Source organism: Platalea leucorodia (genome assembly GCF_965183815.1).
Source record: "Platalea leucorodia genome assembly, chromosome: 5".
NCBI classification, from domain to species: domain Eukaryota; kingdom Metazoa; phylum Chordata; class Aves; order Pelecaniformes; family Threskiornithidae; genus Platalea; species Platalea leucorodia.
In genome coordinates, this window is record NC_138827.1 from 93,989,307 (window position 1) to 94,004,425 (window position 15,119).

The 15,119-nt window shown below is 37.5% G+C and overlaps 1 protein-coding gene across 1 annotated transcript in view; it reads right to left on the reverse strand.

Moving 5' to 3' along the window:
* Positions 1-15,119, reverse strand: part of NCKAP5 (NCK associated protein 5) — a gene marked incomplete at both ends in the record, with an annotated part of 383,473 nt that overhangs the window by 24,110 nt on the left and 344,244 nt on the right. The window contains 4 exons of the mRNA XM_082314721.1: positions 2,413-2,600; positions 5,421-5,550; positions 7,672-7,808; positions 9,990-10,304. Of these exons, the coding sequence (XP_082170847.1) occupies positions 2,413-2,600; positions 5,421-5,550; positions 7,672-7,808; positions 9,990-10,304 (770 nt within the window). The remainder of the gene's footprint in view (positions 1-2,412; positions 2,601-5,420; positions 5,551-7,671; positions 7,809-9,989; positions 10,305-15,119) is intronic.

Here is a 15,119-nt window from a genome sequence, read left to right on the forward strand (position 1 = left end):
AAGGAGACAATTCAAATGACAATAAGTCTGGGTTAACAGAGCTTTCTGCCAGAATGTCTCATTAGAGCACCCGGTCTGAAGCCACTATCGTACTGGTGCTGTACAGTCCAATTTAATTGGGCTGAGGAACTGATACAGCACACTGCTCTTTCGACAAGCAGCGTAAACTCATTCTGTCCATCACGACATCTGGTGTTTTTTTTTTTTTAAAGGCTTCACACACACCATTTGGGAATGAAATTCAAAGCACGTAGCATTTCCTTTTTCAAAATGCCAAATATTCTGCATGAAAGCTGCATTTTTTCCTCCCTCAAAACTTATCTGTTTTTTTTTCAGAGTTGTTGGCCAGAAGTGCCTCAGTTTCTGGTGTCCTTTTTTTTGTGGGTAATGTTCCAGATCACACAGTTCTAATTTAAACAGACTGTGGATCTTCTTGGGTTGGACAAATTACAGCTGAGAAAAATTTGCCGTGCTGGTTCAAACAAGGAGTTCAGGGCAACCTGCTTTTCATGGTTACTGCTCCTCGTTTGTCATTCTGAAAAGTTTAATACTAACAGGCAAATCTCTAGTGCTTTATTGAGCTTTCATTGTTCACCAAGAGGCACTGCTGTTTTGAGAGCTATTTCAGATCCTCAAAAAGTAATCTCAAAAGCCCCCCCAACATAATGCATGAAAAATGCTAGTGCTGGGTTATACCTGTTGCCTTCTCGTTTAATGATGGATTTTGACAAGGATCCTAAGGCTATTTCAGTGAGTCTTGTTTAAGTTTTGGTGCTGACTGGGCACATTGCAGAGATGTCATGTACAAGAAATGCACGAGAAGAATGAATTAAAAGTAGATGCAACTCTGAGCCACTTTTCTATAGTGGAATCAAATCTAATTGCTCTGTTAATAGCAAAAGACCTTGGCCTTCAGAAGGCAGAACTGATTTTTATATTTTTTTTATATATATATATACACACACACAGATACATGTATAATTCATCCCATCTGCATAATTAAGCTATGAATTTCTAGATGTTCAAGATGAGGACTTAAGTGATGCTCAAATTATTTTCCTTCATCTATCCTTTTTAATACTCTTCTGCTACCTTTTTTTTTACCTTTTCTTCTTCCCAACTATGAAGCCAGAATCTTGAAAATTGTTCTTTCTAATGCAACCCAAATATATTAAAATTGAATCATATTCTGGGTACTAGTGAAATTTGGTTGATTGGGAAATGAGGCAGATACATTTAAGGATTTTTCTTTTGAAGTTCATGAGTCAATTTAATATTCAGTTAAGCAGGGCTTTCATGCCAGCAGAGTTGGAATAAACAGGGGCATTGCCAGTTTGTTCCACACATTCCTTCTGCACATTTGGCCCAGATTCCTGAAAGTTGTAAGACTCTAACTTTGGTTACAGTTAATCACCTCTGAATTTACAATGCAGTGATTTTCTGAAGCTGAAAACTGGGGTCTGGGAAGAGATAAAGATTCTTCTTCACTTATGAACTATGCCAGTATGCTACAAAACAGCAGTTCATTCATTATTTTCTGCTACCACCTTTGTTTATACGGTAACGTACCCAAAGTGTGCTGAGTGCCGCACACAGAAATGAAAGAGCTTGTATTTAAAAAAAAGACCTGAGGAAAGAGACTGAACATGGAGGCAAAATTATTACAGTGGATCATGGCTGGGTGGCTCTAATTTCAAACAAATAGGCTTGTTAGAACAAAGGAGAGAAAAAGTGAGAAAGAAGTGTGAGGATGAGAGGAAAAGGCATGAGAAAAGAGGAGGAAAAGAGTACACTGAGAAGTTGCTTTTCAGGGTTGTGGAGACTGCATGATGTCAGGAGCCAATCATATGGGAGAAAACAAATTTAGTTCAGTTTCATGTCAAGAGCCACCAATCAGATCAGGACTGATCTCATCAAAATAATGTTTAAAACCCTCAAATCAGGAGTTCCAGAGCTAACACCAAGAGTTATTTCAAAAGAGACCAGAAGATAGCTGAGTTCCATAGCATAGTTTCATTTGAATTTTCAGGAGTACTACTTCAGATATTTAAGTCATTTACTACATGTTGTGCTGTACATACTATCTAACTACATGTGAAGGAGCAGCCTTAAAAGATAAATTCTGTGTTTCCTTGCTACCCTTAAATTTCAGCTCCTCTCTAATGGAAGACTGCTAGCACTAGCCTGTCTCTGCTTGTCAACTTTGGGAGTCTAATTCTATGACAGGTGAGCATCAGAACGCAACATTCTGTTCTAAAAATATTTAGATCTTTACTCTTCTGCAGGTCATGCTGGTTTTTTTTAAGTCTGCCTCGTTTTTGTAATCAATCAACACACTGAGGAAAAAACAAGAGGCAAATAAATATAAGCATGAAGAAGATGAGAAGTAATATAAAAATCACAGTAACTCACACTTGGGCTCTCCTTGCCCTTGCTGTCTTTACTGGAAGCTCCACTCAGCTGCTCAATTAAACTGTAATGTGTTAACTGTTCAGGTCCATCCTCTCCAAAACAGCCATAGAGACTGTGTTGGTATAAATCCAAGATTGACATCGGGTTCCCCAGAAATGACTTTCTCTGGTTTTGTTTGTCCTGCTCAGCTGTAAGAGATGTTAAAAATAAAATCATTATGGCATATTTAATTGATGAAATGCAGTCTACATACATTTTAATGTAATGTTACAATTTTTAAATGTATTGCAAATGTTTTAAAGTATCTGGAATTCAAGGTAATAAAAGCATTAAAATACTAGCTCCTAACTCTCCAATCAATGCATATACTGTGTGACTGTTCATACTTAATATTCAAGGTGAAGGAGATGGCATGAGACAGCCAGAATTAATTTCCTTTCTTTTTTAATTATAGACGAGATGGTTAATTTGGGGGGATCGTTCTACTTATTTCTTTGTTGTAAGTTTTTGTTATTCTCTCTTAACAGCCTTATATGGCAGCTGTGCTAAGTTCCTTTAGCATGTCTTTCACTTTGACTATATTTGATAATTTTTTCACTTTTGTATTTAAAAAGAAGAGCTGGGGAAAGAGACTGAACATGGAGGCAAAATTATTACAGTGGATCATGGCTGGGTGGCTCTATTTTCAAACAAATAGTCTTGTTAGATCAAAGAAGAGAAAAAGTCAGAAAGTATAATAAATAAACTAGTAAGGTAAGAAACAGGTCCTATCCATTTGTTATAGAACCTACTGTAATACGAGAGCATTAGGAATAAAACCTCCGTTTCCAAAGTCCAAGGCTGAAAATTCATTCAGAAGATCGAAACAGAACCAAATATATTTTCTGCAGCTTCATGAAAATGCACAGGAGACAGAGGCTTACACGACCACCTGCTTGTTTCCTCACACTTCTTGTTACACAAACTTCAACACCACCTTATAACCTACAGCACTAGAACAGCCTCTGCCTCCAGTGCCTCCAACGTCAGGATAAAACCTTCATGAAACTGGAATCAAAACATTTTCATGGTTGAAATGGAAGAACCTGTAAGATTTGGCTTATTCCCTGCTATTCTACTGACGTTCTCCATAACATTGGGCAATGTACTGGGAGTCTCATCCAAAGCCCACTAAATCAATGAAGGTCTTATCATTGACTTTTAATAGTCTTTGCATCGGGCACTCAGTCTCTCAGTCTTTCTGTTCCCTGCTCATAAATGGAAAATGAAAATCAATCCAACATTAGAAATGTGCAACCAGTGAAAGTTCATTAATGTTTTGGGGACTCATCTAATAAATGTAATTATCTATACATATAAAAATATTCTCTGTGAGTTGGTTTGCTGCAGCCCCTGCCTCAGCCTCATGTGGCTGTTTTGAGGTTATATCACTTGTATGCATAAAGAAGCTAAGATCTTTGAACACAGAATGATATAAAGTATTGTTATTAATACGATGTGAGAACTGCACTTATAAAGCACAGAACAGAAATCCTGACCATAAGGAATGACCATAGCAGAAATACTTTTGCAATAATGCTTTATAATTTTCTTTTCTATTTGTCTCAATCACAATTATGAATTTTTGTTCTGTTACTAGCCCAAAAGTTAGGCATATACACAAAATTAATGATTTGCTACGTAAAATGGTGACTTCAAGTCATGCTTAGGTATCATTAAACTTGGAATCTGTTGCCATTTAATGCAACTGCTTACACACAATAAAATCCTGTTTTTGCAAATTGTGATCAATACAGAAAAAGTGCTTATCTACCTCTTTAACAAAACACATCTCTCTTGTATTAGAACATGATTTGTAAAAAGCAAAATCTGTAAAAAGAAATATTTATGGGCTGCGTTAAATGACTTGCAACATTTCATACAGATTAGAAATACAAAGTTACAGGAGTAATGTAAATAAATGGTCCTAGCTTCCTACTCTGCTCTCTCTGTGGTGGAATCACAAAAAATGGATTACCTCTGGAAATGCCAAATGTTTAAGTCCAACTCCCAGCAGGCACTAAGGAGCACAGTATGTCTGTCGACAGTATCTAGCTGTCCACGGCATTTTTAATGCATTCATCACTGCGGTATCTACTGTAGGTGCTAATCTCTGCTAGGTCAAGCTCACTGCTGTGCAGAGGGTCAGCACAAATCCTATGAATCACTGAAGTACTGCTTAAGCTCTCAGGGCTTCAGTGGTGCTGAGACCTTGCACTGGCCTTTGCACTCGCCAGAATTTATCTCCTGCAGGGAAGGCACCGGCTGCGTAGGCAAGGATATGAGCCATGCTCTCCTCCCGCTCCCAGAGGGCACACGTCTGCACTGAAAGGTGGCTTGCAGCATGGCAAGCTGGTGGTCAAGACAAGACAGCAATTTCTTGGGTTATTAAACACATACATAGAAAACTATTATCTCAAGAACTTCACTTCATGTGTTTTTACCTACTGGAATTCAGTAAATTCCAAATTGCCATCAGTTCTCACCAAAAGGTTTGATACTTGAAAATGGCCATATATACATGGAGGACAATGAGAGAGACTTCACTATGGCACAATAACCAACATCACTTTGATACAGAGGTTGGAAAACTATGGCCTTGATCATTGGGTTATTTCAACTGGCTAATATAATTAAAAAGAAAAAAAAGGGAAGCTATCTTCGTAGTCACCTTTTAAATTCTGTAATAATGTAACAGAAGACTTCTTTTTACTTATGCTGCAGGGATTTATGCACAAAAACCTACAAGTTAAGCCCCTGCTAGCAAAAACTGTGAAAGAGAGGAAAAAAAGATACACACAAAGAATAAAAAGCAAAAAGTAATAAAAAGCTAATGGAAAATCAGACTGAAGTAAGATCTGGGGTTAGAAAGTGAAAACTAGACAGAAAGTTCAATGAAGGACACTATCTGCTGCTGAGTCAGAGTGGAGATGAGGGATATACGTTTTTATGTACAAATTTTCAATTACCTTGTTTGTTTTTCTTTGTTAACTCCACTAAAGTCTCCTCTGCAGTTCTAAAATAATTTGTTTCATACTCTGGCTCCGGCTCAGTGTCACTGCTGCTCGCAGAATAAGTACACACTCTCAGAGCTCTGTCCTGTACAAATAAGGGTATTGCAGCCATTCAGATGATGCATATATATCAAAATAATGCCGAAGATGGTATTAGGAGTGGAACATTTTATATTCATCATGCAGTATAAATGGATAGTTCAACTGGAAAAAAGCTTGCATTACCAGTTTAACTAACCACTTCTCCTTCAAGTAAGTAATCATCAGTCTGACACGGGGGAAATAACACATTCTTGTCCTAGTAAATCTCCTCAGTCAGTCTGGCAGGCACAGTCCAGATTTTACCATTTTTTTCACTGCAGCATTGTTTTCAAATCTACCAACATTTTCAGATAATTTCATCCACCAAGTTAAATTTTAAAACTTCTCAAGTATGTTTAATACAGTGTATTTGTAACATTATAAAATTATCACTCAACAAATAGTTTGCTGCAAGCAATTCTAGAGGCAATTAGGATGTTCAGTAGACAATAGCCATGCTTTCCATACCAGTAAATCCTAAATTCTTCCTAAATTCCTTTGTTCCTTCCAGGACTTCCCTTGTCCTGGCATTTACGTTACAGTACTGGAGAGCCCTTGATTCCCAGCCAACTCCTATCCCATTTCTCTTAAGGAAGCAACACCACGGATTTTCTTCTGGGAGTAAAGAGGAATGCTGAGAGCTCTGGACAGCTTCTAATCATAGTAGGCCTAAAGGCTTAAACCTTTCAGGAGCAGCAGCTCAGTACAATAAAACCCACAAAATGGGTATGGGGAAACTAAGCCTGATACTGCTCAGCTAATGGCACATACAGGTGCAAATACCACCTACTAGCCTAACCCCAGTTGCCTATCAGTGGCTCAAAAGAGTTTTTAATTCTGTTTTTCAAAGACTGGTATTAATTTCCCTATCTTCCCATCTATGTTGCAGTTTTTAACTGATGCAGAAGGACATCCATTTGATGAGGCACATATTTGTGGAGAGGGGACCAGATCTGAGAATACCTGCATGTAGCCAAGTATGCCCAACATTACCCATAAAATCGGGAGAGTGTAAGTCAGCTGTAGTCCTGAAGCCATTTAGACACATTCAGATGCCAGCAGCACCCACACTGACCTTCTGACTCTTAGGCAGACTAATTAGCAGTAACACACATATCGTGTTAAGATGGTTTTGGGACTGGAGGCGGTCAGTCAGGACTGGCTCAGGGTGAAGACCACACTGATGTGATTGTCACTTGGAAGCCAACACCACTGCACTGCCGAGGATTTGCCACCAGTTTGTCAATGATATACAAGACAAGTAATTTTATCTCTCTGTTTCTGTTCTAAATATCCAGAGCATGGGCCATATAAAAATGTGATACCCCAGTCAGTAAATACATGGATAAAGCAGACATGCAAAAAAGTTACACAAGAAAAGGTTTTCAGCCTCTTGTAATGTAAGGCTTATTAGCTAGCAGTCTGACAATTTCCTTGCTTAATGCCCACTTCCTTGATAAAGTTTTTTTCTCTCTTTGCTAACCTGCTGACCCTGTACTTCTCGTGGGGCTTGACAGCCTGGCATTCCTGAAGATTAATAACTTGACAACCATATGCAGTAGCTTTTACACAGGTATATGCATTTGCCTGTTTGTTCTTTCTGCAGTTTTCATGAAAGGCTTGAAGGACAGAAAGATCATTGCAGGGCTTAACCAAAACCACACGGAAACGTAAGAAGAGTATTTTCCTTTTACAATAATTTCATAGCACATCTGCTCAAATGCTTATACTACACAGCCATACAGACATGGAAACCTCAACCTGGGAAAAAAAAAAGAGAACCACGTCCCATGGAAAGCAAACAAACAAGATCAAGTTTCTTGAAGAGAAAAACAGAGTAAAAGGTCTCCATTTCCTTGTCTATAAAATGCCTGTGACATTTTTAATTAAAACATGTTTATAAACCATGAGGACAAAGTACCTTTGGGTGCTGTATTATTATTATTATTATTATTATTATTATTATTATTATTAAATAATGAGATTGCAAATGAAGGGCAAGAAAGTAAATGTAGCTGTTAGATTGCTAGTTACTCTTCCCACTATATTACAAACATTCACCATTTCCGATTCTTTACACCACAATACATATCTCATGTAATAGATGACACTTTTTAATTTATACCTTGGTTTTAGTAACTTTCTTGGTAGTCCACTCTGGAAGAACTTTTCTATTTTCCACAGTTTCTTCAGTATGCTCTAATGAGGCAGAGGTCACAGAACTTGGTTCTTGTTCACTTTGCTTTGCAAGGTTAATCATTCCTGAATTAAGAGAGACATTATTTAAACTGTAGGTCTCATCAGCATCTTCATGACAGTGTTTCAATTATAATTCAGTAAACACTGGGGGCAAGTCATGATACTTTCATTATGTCAAATAATACCTTTCTACGCAAAGCAACAGCTTACTAACTTACTGGAATAATTCTAACAACTACAGTAGCAGAATTTGATCCAAAGCCTTTTCCAGTTAACAAGAGAAGAGGAAGGCATGGATTTAAATCCCTCTTAGTTTTAAAATACGTACTCTTTCAAATAAGAAACAACACTCAATAACTACTTCTAAGCATTGTAGGATCTGCTTTGCTATTTTATGTTCTCAGAGAGAGAACAGTCTGTTAACATAAATATAATTAGAAGTACCTTTCTAGCAGAAATTCTCAATCAGCTAGCCTTTTTATTTGCTATATTTGCACTATGCAAAATCGGAACATCAAAGAAGATAGATAGTGCATATGAAATAAAGTGATAATTGTAATTTGGATGAGAAAGTGAAGGATTAGAATTGAATGAAAATATTCTAGTAAAGAATGAGTTGACCCCACCATCTGATGTATACTACTTTTTTTTAACATCTCTTCATGACAATTTAATTAAGATACAAACCTTACAAGGTTGGTGCAGTGAATATTAGCATTAAGAACAGAACAGTCTTACTGCTACTGACTTCTTATGAAGCAATTCAATGCTTGCAGTTTCTGTTCAATTTGTTATAATGACAGTGTTTAATCATGGACTCTACTCTATAGCACACTGCTGAATTGAGGTCACACATGTGGCTATCCAAGCATGTAGCATATAATCTATAACTAAGATTTCTCTTCTGAATCCTTCTTAGCTGTACCATTAATTAACAGTACATTTCTTTAAAAAATACTAAGTATTAAAATATCTTTTATTTAGCTTTGATTTGAAACGAGCAGGGGAGTCTGCAATGAAGCATTCAGTGTGTGTTTGCAGTCTATTATACTATTACAACACTGCACTGGGAATATTGCTAACTGAACTGAGTTCTAAGGTGTTTAATTAGAAATCTTCTGTTACACATCTTACGAACATGTAAGAGAGGCTTCTTTCCTTCTATGCTCAATATACACCAGGTCATTAGCAGAACATGTATTTGATGGCCTTAAACTAAGCTTAAACTTGGTATTTAACCTTACATACTGATTACATAGAATCTGTCTTATAGATAGAGTGATACAGATTTATGCAAGTTAAACATTCACAACTTTTATAGGAGCAATAAATACTTACGCTGACAAAGTGCTAACAACCATAACCCCAATAAATACATGACGTTGCATTTGGTCAAGATAAAACAATACTCTTCTCCATTAAACCAATTACTTTTACTGTGTTTTGTACCATATCTATCATGCTGACTATGAAAAATTCCCTGTTATAAATGCTATATGTAATGATTTCTAATGTTATTGACATATAAATAACTCAAAAACCTTCAAAAATGTATATAGTCAGTGTGCATTTATAAAAAATTTCAGAGTTCAATGGAACTATTTACTAATACAAAGTTATTTGTTTGTGCTTTGCTGGATTGCTCGTCCTTTTATTCCTTTGCCAGCTTTTGTTTTACAGTTTAAACACACATGTAGCTGGTAAGTGAAAGTAAGGTATTTTACGTTCGTATATAGAAATGTATTTGTATAATGTAGTAAAGGTTTGAGAGTCTTGTTTGAGGTCAAGGCTAGATATTCACTGGGACAGAATTTATGCATTAGGGCCGAATTAGTCCAAATCTGGTTTCAAAAGCCAGTCTTTATGAATATATCTTTTCTATGTCACAACATGGCTATGCTTTGTACTTCACTGCACAGTCTGATCCTGAATACTGCTGAACATCTGCATTCTTATTCAAGTCAAATTCCAAGGCTGGCATATGTTTTTTGTTCAAGTACTGTTTCTTGAGAAAAGGATTTAAGTACTTAACACATTTTTCTTCCTCAGATAAGCATTATGTGTAACAAAACTTCCATACAGCTCAGGTCACAAACTTGTTAACCTTATGCATTCATAAAAAGAATATCTTCTGCACTGCATTTAACATTTCAGTTATCAATTGTCATTATTATAGGACTTCTGCTAATCAAAACAGACGTCAGGGCAGAAATAATGTGATTTTCAGTCTAATTGACATTTTACCTGAGGAAGCTGGTTTTGGAAGGCGACTTTGAAAAGGTCGTATACCTTTGGCAGTCATGGCTGGATCAGATGTGGAGTGACTAATTATGTTTTCCACAGACTCCTGGCTCTTAGCTGTTGAAGGCACTTCTCGCTCAAGAGTTTTGGCTTTTACTGAAGGAGCTGAAAGAAGAACTTGCTCAGACGGTGCAAGGACTTCTGTTTCCAAGGTTGATTCTTGCTTAGAAACGTGTCGCCCTGTAGATCGGTTCCCTGAGTCGGGGAGGGGGAAGGTTCCAATCCCGCTGTCCAGCGTCCTCATCTGGCAGCAAGACTCTAAGATACAGGAAAATTGCGTGACGAGGTGGAGCTAAAGCTGGCATTTAAAGACAGTGAATGGGTCTATGGGAAAAAAGGGCATTTTCAAGGGAAGGTTTCAAGGAAAGAAAAACATTTTGCTTTTTGTGAGTATGCTGCTACCTGTCATTTGTATGCTTTTGACACAATACATTTATCTAACTGAATACAATGAAATACCATTCTGAGGTGCAATTAAACTAACAGATGCCAAAACATTGAAATTGGCCTGCTTCAGAGTTACGATGTGATAATGAATAAGAAGGGCATGTCCTAGAAAGTGATTACAGCCAGAATTTTAAAATGATTTAGTTTGAAGGCCCACAGAAAGTCTGGAGAGAACCAATGTGAGGGATTGAGTAGCGTAATGTATTTCTTCCTACATAAACCCACACTCCACAAAAGCCTGGCCTCTCCATACCTCTGCTTTCTTCATTGTTTCTCTTATAAGAAGATGTTAATCAAAAGGTATAATTTATTCTTTCTTACACAAAATTAAGATCTACAGAATTTCCTAGAGATAGCCATCTCTCAGAGCATCCTGAAGAACTTGGATAGCAACAGCCATGCCTTTGTTTACCTTACTACACTCTGGTTCTGCACGTCCTGTTTTGGGTAAGTGTACACTTTCCAACACAATGCCATACTGGGATACCTTAAGTACTTGGTTTGGAAGCAGTACAGTCACACACAGCCCTCCAGCTAGTTCATCCTACTGGAAAGCTGCTCTGCTAACCATGGAACAGAGAAAGATGCAAGTGTAGATACACGCACGTTGCTATTCTAGCAACTAGGATGTAACAGCACCACCCTGCCCTTTCATTTTCCATCCATTTCCAGAGACTTGCCTTTCATTTGTATAATGAGCAAACAATATCGAAGGGACTACAGTGGCAAGGTCCTTCTGAGAGGTATAAACACCAAGGAGGGAACTTCAGCACTAATGGTTGGAAAACGAGCATAATTTAGGTTAAAAGTCTGGAAACATCCCTTGACAGTGAGATCTTCAGTCTGTGGCAGACGCTCCCAAAGGAAGTAGAGGAATTTCCTTTGCTTTGAACAATTTAAGGCTACACTGGATAAAAGATACACCGCAGTGAACAGATGTACTCTAGCAGGAGACACAGAATATGACCTAATAGATCTTTTCTATCTCTATTTTCTGTGTTCCTGAGTATTGATTTTTTTTATGATATGCCCATTTGTTATTTAAGTCTGTTGTAGTTAGCAGTCCTCTGTCAAGTAATTTTCATGATTTTTCCCTCTGCAGTGTTTCTAATACTCTCAGAAATTCAGAAGTATTTCTCCTCTAGAGGCTTTGCCCGTTTGTTTTTGAAATAAGAACATTAACATGGTCATTTTCTGTTAGTATCTTAATCTCAATGGGCCTTATTTGATAGCAAGTAAGAAATTACTTATAGATAAATTAAATGTCTATTTATATTTCCTGGTTCTTGTCAAAAGAGGGGCAGTCTATATTTACATGGTCGTCATTACCTTATCCTTGTCACTCAGGATCAAAGAAAGACTGAAAGTCATACTGAGCACATTAACCTCACAGGGCCTAGCTGAGCTGCAACAGCAAAACGAAGTACGCGCTATCTTTTAAAAAAGGGAAACAAGTGACTCCGATTTCTCTCATACAATTACTGCATCCCAATTAATTCTTTCCATAGGTAAAAGGAGATAAGGTGTGGAAGCCACGGCTAGTTGGCAACTATGTTTTCCATCAGATTTTTCAGCTAATGTGCCATAATGATTTTAGAAGTTGCTGAAGGTTATCCAGGAAACGTGAAAAAAAGAATTATATTTGGTTCTGCTGCATCAAAGGGAGGTATCCCAGACACTGAACCCTCTTACTCTAGTTATCCTTCCCCTAAGATATTTTTTGTTTTGTTTTCGAATAGTAAAATACCTCACTAGAAGTGGGTGAACTCTCAGGATATGAGAGTGCAAAAAAGCAAGTTAAAATGCTAGGTGTCTGTCCTTGCCATTTACTCTGTAGATAATCAAGCTTAAACAGCGTGTTAGCTCATGGACAGGCAATGCTTCAACTAATGACTATCAGTAACAGAGTTAGTAAATAAAGGAAAATATAGAATAAGAAAGGACTTCCATTAGTTTCCTCTTGACCAGAAGAAAGACATTTGTGCAACACTGGTTATGTTGGAGAGGGAGAGCTCTTCAGCAGAGACATGGGGTAAACTGGAAGCACCACAGAAAAGAACATCCTGAAAACAAAAATCTGAAGAGTGTCCCCTCTACTGTCTGCATGGTTAATGCTGGACCTGATTTTGCAACCCAGTTCCACAGGGACTCTGAATTATTTTGTAGCGCTGTTTCCTTATTGAGCACTCTCTAAGAAACTAAAAAGTCAGGCCCTCCTAATTATTACAAGAAAATTAAGTAGACTCAAAATGCATACCAAACAGCAAAGCTAAGTCTTTTGCTCAGGGCAAACTGGGAGATGAACACTATTTTTTCTACTAAGGTCATGTTTCTTAAAATGACATAAGGATTTGTCTTGACCACTGTTACCCTGTGTATGTCTAGGAATGGACTATGAAAGCAATGGCATAAAATCAAGAGAAATTAATATCGAGGGCCATGCTTCCAAGAAAATACAGTCTCCTGCTGTTCCCAAAATAATTGGGAGAGTGATGGAGAAGCACACCAGAAGTGTCACATTTAATTAAAAGGAAAAAATAGTTTTAATCAATGATAGTCTTTCTTCATAGAGACTTTATCCATGATAAAGGAAATATACCATGTGGAAAACATTTTTAAAGCAGCTCACTAATTTTTAATTCTGAACAACTACAAAAGGGTCTGGCTTTCAAAGTGCTCAAAGCTCAGCAGCTCCCACTGTGACGCTTATAGACAGATTTTTGAAACATCCTGTGACTCAACTATGTTGAGCAATCCTCAAAAACCTAGTCCTAAATCCACAGAGTACATCACAAAATTCTTCATGGATGTTAATTTTTCACTAGTAAAAGTAAGCTATATTATATAAATAAAAATATCTTTGAGAACAATTTGTATTACTGAATGAACATACATTATTTTGTGTTGTTTTTAAACTTTTATGAAGCAACTGCAAAATCAAAAAATACATTATACATCTCAGTGACAGCTTTCAAACCGAACCGTTCATGGCCCATCTGATTTCATCAGTTGCACTGACACTTCGAATGACTGTTAGCAGTGAGAGCTGCACAAGACTACATAATGAAAATATGTAAAAGTTAAATATCTGATGCTGCAACAGTACTACTCAATAGATGAAGAATGATTCTGCAGAACATTAAAGTCTGAAAAGAGTTACATATGAGCTTAATTGCTGTTGCTTGTGATTTTTTTCTGGTGTACAAGCCAAATTCCTTGCCTGATTCTGTTTTGTTTTGCCTCTTTCCCAGGGAAGAAAGAAGCTCACATAATGGTATTAGGTTTTATAGTGGACACAGATAGACTCACCATCTGCCATTTCAGTGAATAATAAGACTAGAATCAAAAGGCTGAAATATTGAAATAGCCCCTTCCCTCCCTCCCATCATGTGGATTTGAGTCTGGGCAGAAAACAAAGCCCCTGGAATTCCTACTGGGGAGGAATATTTCTCAAAACTACAAACAGAAATAAGGAAGGATTTAGAGAAATTTCTTGGAAATCAAGAAACTCCTGACTGCATGGGATCTTTTGGTGACAGGGTGTTGTAGGAGCTTTGTGGACAATCTGAGGAAGACCTTTAATGTTGAGAAGCTTCTCAGCTACTAAGCAGGAGGAGTTAACACTGCAGAGGAAGTTTTCTGAAAGTTCACTGAACTCCCTCAGTAATAACTCCTCAATATTTTCAAGTTTAGTATTTTCACAGGCAAGATGATCATCCAGTTCATGTCCTACATTAGCTGGACACCACAGTAATTTGTACAGTTGGACAGGCTTTGGCATATTCCAACATCACTGGTGTTTTACCAGAGTTTTCTGCTACCAGTAGACCACCAAGACCTCTTCAACATGGAGTCAGCACCCAAATTAGATGGAATAAAAAGGATCTTTGAAAATTGTGCACCATTCTGAGGGTATGGACAAGAGGAGAACAGAAAAGGGACGGTGTATACTCAGGCTGGTACGTACCAGGAATTCTAAAAATGAGATCATCACTGGGGAAAATTACAATAGCAGCTCCTTCTGTGGGATTTTTACATCTTCATCTGATATGCAAAAATTAAAGAGTTAGAAGTAAACATAGCCCACTGACAAGAACTGACAACCTAGAATTCATTGAAGTCTTTTAGGGCATTCTCCTGAGCATAGATCATTTAAAAATGCATCTTAAATACCAGCAACGGATCATTAAACCTAATCATTTTTCAACTTTATTTCTTCTGAAACATTTGCCACAAAGATTCCACAAACACACCAACTCTAGCTCAGAAACTACCCTTAGGACAAATCATTGGAGACTGGGAGAGAATACCCAGGGAAGCTGATGACTGACGTTGCTTTTGTGTTCCTTCAGAGGCATGGGTATCGGTCACTCTGAGAGTGAGAGGAGCTCTCAGTCTGACCTGGTACCACGCTGGTTTATGTTGTTATATAGCACCCTTCTCTGTTACTCTTTTTATACAACGCATGTGAAAGGAAAATCAATTTGGGGGAAAAAAGAAAAGAAAACATAGAACAGCTACTATGAAGGGAATTGCTTCCAGCACAACACAAGAAACGTGGGTCCAGCCTCCCTCAGGCTAAGTTCTACACTGAGGGTTGCAAAATAGGGTATTACTCAAAATAAG